Source organism: Danio rerio, chromosome 23 (assembly GCF_049306965.1).
Source record: "Danio rerio strain Tuebingen ecotype United States chromosome 23, GRCz12tu, whole genome shotgun sequence".
NCBI lineage: Eukaryota > Metazoa > Chordata > Actinopteri > Cypriniformes > Danionidae > Danio > Danio rerio.
Window position 1 is genome coordinate 3,760,001 of NC_133198.1, and position 9,576 is coordinate 3,769,576.

A 9,576-nucleotide genomic window follows, 5' to 3' on the forward strand; every position below is an offset into this window, starting at 1 on the left:
TAAAATATAACACATTTACAGTCACATGCGGGGTCAACGGGTTTGGGGCCGATAAAATTTAAAGCACTGCTGTCGTCCAAATCTGCAGTTTACTGTTTGTTGTTGTTTCGAGGACGATGTCGTATAGGATGGTGATGGGGAAAACGGGTCACGATTAAAAGCAATCATCGTCCTCCACGACCAAATAAAACGTGAAACGTAGTCAAGACGTTCCTCTGCGTAACGCACAACGAGGCGTGCTAACAAATTTAACGGGGATTTATTTATATGTATATAAATCATGATGGTGGAGAATCGGCTGTTATGAAGGAGGAAGATATCCACGACAAAAAGCATTTGATGATATGTTGATTACAAGTTAAAAGTCCTCTAGATTATGCTCACTCAAGGTTTAGTTCTAGCTTGAAAATCACAGAAGCTAAAAAATAAAATAAAGGTATAACTGGAGACATCGAGTTACCACACACACACACACGCACGCGCACACACAACCCAAGTAAAAACAAACAAGTAGGTCAATTCACCTTTGTCCAGTACACGACGACATGAATTTCACACAACCTACCGCAATTTTAGATTTAGACTTGCAAAAATAAACGTGAATCCCCAAGGCCTGAAACTGTTTGTGAGACGAGAAAAACAAAAGAAACTTCAGTATTTTGCAAATCGCTTTGTGTCAAGCCGCCGTCAGAGCATATCTTTGTCCAGTATGATGATAGACCAATTACCCTTTGAGTGCGAGACATTTACATACACGCATACATGTGTGCATGCATCCATGAATGGACATACAGTATATTTTGAGTCCTTTTTTTGTTTTTTTCCAGTGGTGTTACACAGAAGCCGCATGGACATGCCAGCCTCCCTGACACTAGGGGGCACTAGAGCATAAAGGTGAATTGGAGGGTGAGGGTGGCACTAGTGTACGGGAAAAGAGAGAGGGTAGAGGGGAGAAATCAGGGTGGGGGAAAGGGTCAGTCCAGCTCTGGTCAACAGGAAGAAATAACGTTGGATTGTGAGGTAGCACGAGTCGCTAGTTACTGTTCCTCTTCCTCCTCTTCTTCCTCCTCGGAGGACTTGGATGGCTGCTCCTCCTTCTCCTGGAGAAAGAAAGCAAAAATCAGGATTAAAATCACTTCTTTTTGGTAGAGGAGTTGTAAATCATAACCCAGAATGCAATGATCCCCTATTAGGCAAGGCAAGTTTATTACTAGAGCACATGAAAATACGCAATGATCACTCTAGGTGCTTTACATAAACTAGAAAAGAAACAGGGTTTCTGCAGGTTTCACAAAGTCACGTTTCAAGACACATGTAAGAGCATTATGAATAATTTTAGACTAATAAAGGTCTAAATGAGAAGAAGTTTTCAAATGGCCCAGATGGAAAATATTTTTATTTGCCCTATCAAAAACAACAATATATATAAATTAATTGAATAAATTAATGATAAATTAAATATTTCTTTGCAAGAGTTTATCCATACACTTTTTCCTTTTCACCCCCAACAAAAACAAACAAAAAAACATGGTTACATTTTAAAAATTATAATAAACTACATGCATGCACAACAGTTGGTCCAGGCCGCGGTGCTGTAAACAGATGAAGCACTTTTAAACAAATGTTATAGGAAAGAACTGAAACTATTACGATAAATAGTTAATTACCTTTTGTAATAGAAAAAATATTTTACAATTGAATACATTTAATAACAACGATTAACAATAAAATTTTATATTTTAGATATTTCTTAGCAAAATAGATTAAATAGTGTAAAAAGCAGCAAGCTGTACTTGCATCCATACACTTTTTCCAACATAAACGCTTGAAATAAAACATTTAAAAACTATAACATTAAGTAAATACATGAAGCACTTTTAAACCTGTTATAGTATGGAAAATAAACCATTGCGATAAATAGTTAAAAATTACATTTTTTTATTAAAAATTTAGATGGATTGTCGGTGATTGCACAGATTTGGCCAGATTGGGTAGCTATATATAAACAAAGAAAAATGTATACCCGTAAAAAAAAAAAAAAAAAAAAAAAAAAGATTTAAGACTAACAATAGTTCAGTAAATTTAAGACTAAGTCAAGGATGTCAAACTCAATTTCTGAAGGGCCTTGCAGTTTAGTTCCAACCCTAATTAAACACACCTGATCAAACTAATTGATTCCTTCAGGCTTGTTTGAAACCTACAGGTAAGCTACTAGGCCTACAATTGTGATTTGGAGGCTTAAAACATTAAGAACCCAACAGAAACCCTGTAAACAAATATAAGAAATAATAAAAGTATAAACATTAATAAAGCGATTTAAATGTGTTGTTAAATAAACTGTCAGACTATTTGTTTCATTTTAAGATTTACCAGGGCCAGATCAACCAAAACTGAATATTGTCAGTCACCTTCCCTTTGTTTCTTTACCAACACTCAATTCAATATACATTATACTATAAAAAAGTATTGGGTAAATATTATAAACAGGTAACCACTGCCTGACATAGTATTTGTTTTTCTTACTATGGAAGTCAATGGTTCAATATAAAGTGTGTTTAACAAACATTCTGGAACCAGTTGAGGAGGAGTAAATTCATTTTTGGTGAATTGTTGAAACGATTAGTGATATTAAAAACTAAGAATATGCAGAAATTACTGTTTTAATGCAATATCATAGGCATTGGCTATAACAAGCCAACATTGGTGATATATTTGGTTTATAATTTATTCAGTTTATAATTTACAATCATAACTGCACCTTAAACGTGTCACTTATTAAAAACAGTAATGGGTTTTAAATTTGATCAATGGCTTTTGTAAAACTCTGGGGGAAAAAAAAAAAAAAAAAAAAAAAAAAAAAAAAAAAAAAAAAGCGTTCAATTTGAGAATTTAATTCACACTTTTGGATGGAAACACAGCTAACGCCGACAATTTAGTCACGAGAATGGCTTGTCCTTTTTAAATAATAAATCATCTTAAATGAAATCATCTTAAATGTACTGAGCTTCGACTGGCACATGTGCTGTAACTAGACTAATGGTATTATTACTCACGCTATAAGGGAAGCAGAAACACTAATCATCTAGTGTTCCCAATATTTAATTTAAGAATGCCTTTAAATTGGCCATGCCATTTCCTAAGAAGGCATTACAAACATTAAAATATATGTAAATAAAAGCTAAAGATTCTACACCAAACACACAGCTCCCAGTTTTCTGAGTCTAAATGATTAAAAGCACAAGTAGTGAGTCACAGCCAGGGGTCTGTGTGACTGGGCCTGCTGGATTCCTGCAGACATGTCTGAATGAGAAGAGCAGAATCCAGAGCCAGCAGCAGCTCATGTCGGAGGAATGCAGCGCACACACAGGCTGATGACTACACTGTGAGCTGTCGAGGAAACCGGGGCGGTAGCGGCTTCTGCCACATTACATGCCAAACTGACTTAGCAGCAAAATAAAAGGGTTTGGAGATATTTGATCTGCGCTTATAAACATGAGCTGCAGGGGAAACGGAGGCGGAGAGAGAGCTGCAGAAACCCCTCGAGAAGCAGCCAAATATTTTTGTGGTCGCCCATAGCAACTTCTCACCACACAGACACTCATTTAGCCATGTGGTTTTCACTAAAGCCACACTCGACAAGCTTTAAAGGGACAGTTCACCGGAAAAATGTAACATTTACTCACCATTAATGCTCAAATGGTTCTAAACATTAGAGTTACTTTTGTTGAACGATTATATTGATAACCACTGACTTCCATAGAAGAAAATGCTGTGCAAGTCAATGGTTACAGATTTTCAACATTGTCCAAAATGATTACTTGTTCAACAGAAGAAACTAGAAGTACAAGTGAAATTTAGACTAGAATAAAACTGCATTTTAGCGAACTGCCCCTTTAAAAAGCACAACACACAAATACTCACTGCTTTCTTGGGTCGTCCTCGGCGTTTAGTCCCTGCAGGTGCCGAAGCCGCTGCTGCTTTCTGAAAGACAAGAGAAGGACAGAATAAACACAGTGCTGCAAATACAGATGGCCAGCAGAGTGCGCCGCTGGGCTGGAGCTGGCAAGAGGCCCAGGGGCATGGAGTTCATTGGCTATTATATTGGAAACGGACATGAACAACACTTCAACTCGCCGACCACCTGGTCCAGAGCGGAGAGACAGCTGGTACAAGCGGCAACACGCGAGAACACACACGCGCACACAAAGGGAATGGGGGAGGGGTGGTGGGGTCAGCTGTCGTCATGACAATAGATGGAGGGGAAGGAAGAGTGGAAGTGGGGGGTGGGGTTTATCTGCAGAGACGCTGCTCTGCACCTGCAATGTACAGTGCTCAGACGCCACAGGAAGTCAGAAAACAACCGGAACTGAGCAACTGCATCTGCAGACTCGAGCCAAAACAAGACTGTTCTGATCAGGATCAATTCAAGCAAGCATGTTTGTTTTACTTGGTTATTTTAATAAAATAACAAATATTAGATACTTTACAGAAAATTAGTTGAAGCTACTGCACAAAGATGAATATCCTAGATTCCCTACAGAACCTCTAAAGGGTTAATTTCTTTCATCGTTTCATAATGATCTTTGTCCCACTATAAAAAATATTGTGCAATAAAATGATTCGTTAAAGCATATACGCCAATAAGGAACCATCATTTATGAACAGTAACTATTTTGGTTAACTTAAAGGGCCGGAAGGCACAAGCAAGCTTGGCACGCAATAGTCTCTGTGGTTTTGTGCACCTCGACAATATTACACTTCTACTCACTTTGCCCCGAGACACAGTAGAGCTCGGCTTGTTTTTGCTGCCCTTTGGTCTTCCTCTGGGTCTCTTCGGTGTAGGAGATCCACTGGCCTCCTGCTGAAAGATCAAAAACAAATACACCTCAAAATGCATGAAAGCAAACTGTGGCTCAACCGCGCACTGGTGCATAACTTAAAGCATGTGGTCATCATAGTCAACGCAACTGGTTGCTACTTTAAGACCAACAGGTGGCACGCGGTCATCAGTTGCCAAAAAGAGAATCAAATAGTGTTGATCACCACAACCCAACTAGCACTGCAGTACCAGGAGAATTAGATGCTCAGGACGTGTGTAAAATTGATTTCCTGTCACAAGTTTGCAATTTGATGGTGTGAGCCATGCATACAATCTACTTCAGATGCTGCAGGACAAGTTTACATCAATGAGAACTTGTCAGAAAACTTGCTAGCAGGTGCATTCAGCCAGTAGCCAATTACAATGTTTCTGAAAATAAGATAGAGCATTCAAAACTGCAGCATGGAGAATAAATAAACCTACATTTTGTAAACAGATAAGTTTTGCAGTTAGCCAAATAAAGTAAAAATATTTAAATAAAATCAACTACTTTACAAATGAGGCAATGTTTACTCATTGTTTTAACCAAATCATCTTTTGTTAAAATAAAAAGATAAACGACGGCTACAGGACGAGCACTGTCTTGTTGTATGATGGTGGCCATGGATTACTACTCAAAGGCTCTGATTACACGGGTGAGTAATAGAAACTTTAAACCCAATGCACTCGCGAGGCCCTGTGATTGACAGTGGGATGAGCCAATCAGACGCTGGCACTCTCCGGCGGCCAATCAGCGCGCAGCTGAAGCAGTAAGTGGGTTACTGCTGGTTTAAAGAGATCATGTTACAGGCCTTGGTCATCCTGCCACTACAGATGACCACTGCACATGTGAAGCGTGTGCAAATGAGCGCTAGACGCAACTAAACAAAGACCCTGACGTAAACTGATAGCGCGGAGCGCTTAAACCAGCTTATCGCACAAAAAACGGGGTTACACTTGAGGTGCAAGACTGCCAAATGTGTAAAAAAAAAAATCAACAGGCATCTACTTAAAAAAATCTTAACGCAAAACAAGGGCAGGGTTACCGCCTCAGCTATACGAGAACACCAGCAGCCCGCGCTGGAGAGCAGAACAGCACCTGTGGGTGTTTTCGGGGTCTTCCACGTCCTCTCTTCTCTGCTCCATCTTTCTCTTTAGTCGCCACTGTGTCCTTGCCAGAATCACTCATTGTGTCTTACTGGAACACTGCATGGAAAGAGTCCGTTAGCACAGCCGAACAACAAGCACTTTAGCTGATGATAATAATGAAAGTGTAAATAAAACACACGATCAGTTACTTTTGTCGAAAATACGCAAAATCCCTAACTTTACAGTGAGCGTAATGGAGGGGAGTGCGGAACCACCGGCTTCCCGTTTGTTTACAACACGCGCTAGGCCTGAATTCAGGCGCGAACTCGTGCTGAGCACAATGTCGGTCGCTAGCAAAAATATTTCAAGTCACGACATCCTGGGTTAAACCACCGGATATTACCTTAAAACTGCAGCGGTGAAATTCGTATGAAGTTCGCTGTACTGCGACGGATCTTTAAAACAGAAAGCTAAAGGCGAACGACGGTTTCTACGGATACCCCGCAGTTCCAGTTCGAACCGGAACACGAACACCGCGCGAGATTCGCGCCCTTTTAAATTCCCGAGCGCGTAAAGCCCAATTCGGTTGTTTACACCGCGAGGAGCTTTAAATTGGCTAAAATGCCACACTTATGAGGTAAAACATGTGTAAATACCACAGATTTTTTCAAAAAAACATATTTAACCATGTAATACAAACAACGCAAGATCTTTGTTTCAAAACTGGCTAAAAATAATGTAAAAACAGCCCTTATTAACTTCACTGCAATAAAAGCGAGCATTTTTAACCGAAAGCGTAAATTCGCTGTAGCTTCGTGCAGGTAATAAATCAGACTGGAAAACCGCGCCACACGAGCCCGCCAATCTGTGTAACCTAGTGTTTGCTAATCCTGCTCGAAGGCTGCTTTTAACCAAACTTCTTACTGCAGTTTCCGTTTTCTCCTTCAAGCGTTCGTGTAGAATTAAAATCGCTAAAATAGCTTTAAAACGAGCAAGTGAAATGTAATACATACCCTTTTAAAAGGAGCGGTCGGGACAAAGTCCAAAGTGTGCACACCAGCGAGGTCCGCGAGCTGCGAATGAATGAAAGACAACAATCGCCGTCGGGAGTTTCAGGGGCATTTCATGGGGTCTTCCACACGGGAAATAGACTGAAATGGGCGGGGCCTTCGCGGAGGACGTGCGTTTGAATTGTCTGCAGCCAATCAGCGGAACTGTTGCGTGTATTCAGCCAATCAATTCGGGTGCTTTTGTGTATAATGTCGTTAACGGCCCTCCCCCACTTCTCTTTGAAAGAGTAGACTATTAAAAGCATTGTTTGTTTCCTTCTTTAGTTGTTTAAGCGCAAGGTTAGACTGTATTTTCAAAAATGTAGACACCACGTACATACATTCCGTTTTTCATGACTTTGAAATAATAATAGGATTATTAAAAATATACTGAAATGTTTCATTCTTCAAAGAGAGCTGTTTTATGTTGCATTTACAACCATTCATGCAGTGTTCATGCGTCTTTAACAGATATGGTCGTCTGACGACCAAAGATCACCACCAGAGCTGAATAATAAAAAGACATTTAAAACTGAACTAAATCAATGAAATTCCAGTTTAAAAGTCTCAAGTCATACAAGAAGCAATTATGAATCATATTAGTTTCCCTGCATTATTTAATCATCCAGAAAATGCACCGTATGAGTCCATCAAATGATTTTAAAATGACAATTTTATGTTTTTAGTTTCAAACTGAGCGTCTTCCACAAAACAACACTAGATATCTGATTTAAAAAAAACACAACTTTCATTACACAGAAATGGGTGTTCCGGGACTATTTTGTGTGCATTTTTTTATGATTTGTTTTTAAGAGACTTTACATGCATTAATTGAATCTAAAACTGTGAGAAGGAACTCTTAAAGGCCAACATTGTTCACATATGTGACTTTATAGGCTACTATGTAATGTTGCATATATATATATATATATATATATATATATATATATATATATATATATATATATATATATATATATATATATAGTTAAGGTCAGAATTATTCGCCCCCCCTGTTTATTTTTCCCCCAATTTCTGTTTAACGAGAGATTTTTAGCACATTTCTAAATATAATAGTTTTAATACCTTATTTACAATAACTGATTTATTTTATCTTTGCTATGATGACAGTACATAATATTTGACTAAATTTTTTTCAAGACAGTTCTAGCTTAAAGTGACATTTAAATGTTTAGCTAGGTTAATTAGGTTAACTCGGCAGGTTAGGGTAATTAGGCAATTTATTGTATAATGATGGTTTGTTCTGTAGACTATCAGAAAAATATATAGCTTAAAGGGGCTAATAATTTTAAACTTAAAATGGGTTTTAAAAAATTAAAAACTGCTTTTATACTAGCCAAAATAAAACAAATTAGACTTTCTCCAGAAGAAAAAAAATATTATCAGACATACTGTGAAAATGTCTTTGCTCTGTTAAACATCATTTGGGAAATTTAAACAAATAAATAAGAAATTCTAATGGGGGCTAATAATTCTGACTTCAACTGTGTGTATATTTATATATAAGTGTACACTTAAACCATTTTGTTTAAAAATTTAAATGGTTTGCTACAATCAGTTTCCTCAAACAGTCTTATTTAACTTAACTTATCAGGTTTTTCAGTGCAGCAGAAAAAATACTATAGAAGTCAATGGGTGCCAGCAACCAACATTCTTCGAATTATCTTATTTTATGTTCAACAGAAATACGAAACTCAAATATCTTTACTGACGCAGAATTTTCATTTTTGGGTCAACTGTGCTGTGACTTGTGAAAGGCTGGTCTTTTCCTGACGAAGGCTGTAGGGTAATTTATTTACATTTACAAGACAAAGCAAGGTGTGATGCTGGAGCTATCAGGACCCCTGCTTTGGTCAATATGCATATTGTGTTGCAAATACAAGTAAAAGCGGCAACATTTTGCATTTTACCTACCCGTACTTTCACAATGGGCCATTTGGTCAACTAAGACATCTTTTATATGCAAAATCCTGCTACTTATATACGATGCAGAAAACACCCCTAATCCCCCATTCTTGCTGTTTACAGACGAGTCATTGTGAGTCAGTGTGTATCCACTAATTAAATTATATATGTCGGCACACTAAAAAAAAAGACTTAAATTGAGCTGAAACAAAACAGTTCTTATTTTTGGTAAACAATTTAATTGATTATGTTCAATAAATTTGTAAAAAAAAAAAAAAAGATTCAATTAACTTATTTGATTTGGGACAACATGAAGGAATTGTGTTGAACCTAGCATTTTTATTATTAATATAAATTCTATAATTATTTACCTCCCCTTATTCAAAACCTATGAATTAATTTCTTCTGAAGATGTAAAGTGAGATATTATGATGAAACCTGTGACCATTACATTTGTTTTTCTATGGATGTCAATGCTTACACACTGTAAATCCCGGTAACTTAAACCATTTAAGAAAACTGATTGCAACAAACCATTTTTGTTTAAAAACTAATTCCAATACTGTGAACTTAATCTATTTGATTAAATAATGCATTTTGAGCAAAGTTAATCCCAATAAATGTGGAGAACTCAAATTAAGTGAGTACTATAAA

At 37.5% G+C, this 9,576-nt stretch overlaps 1 protein-coding gene across 4 annotated transcripts in view; it reads right to left on the bottom strand.

Moving 5' to 3' along the window:
• hmga1a (high mobility group AT-hook 1a) overlaps nt 1–7,106 on the bottom strand; it is an 8,020-nt gene extending 914 nt beyond the window's left edge. Inside the window, 5 exon segments of one of the 4 annotated variants that reach the window (NM_001289906.1) lie at nt 1–1,100; nt 3,922–3,981; nt 4,769–4,858; nt 5,958–6,064; nt 6,961–7,106. The exon segment at nt 1–1,100 is cut by the window's left edge and continues 914 nt beyond it. In NM_001289906.1, the coding sequence (NP_001276835.1) occupies nt 1,038–1,100; nt 3,922–3,981; nt 4,769–4,858; nt 5,958–6,047 (303 nt within the window). In that variant the 5' untranslated portion in view covers nt 6,048–6,064; nt 6,961–7,106 and the 3' untranslated portion in view covers nt 1–1,037. 4 annotated transcript variants of the gene reach the window in all.
• Nucleotides 7,107–9,576: the final 2,470 nt, after the last annotated feature.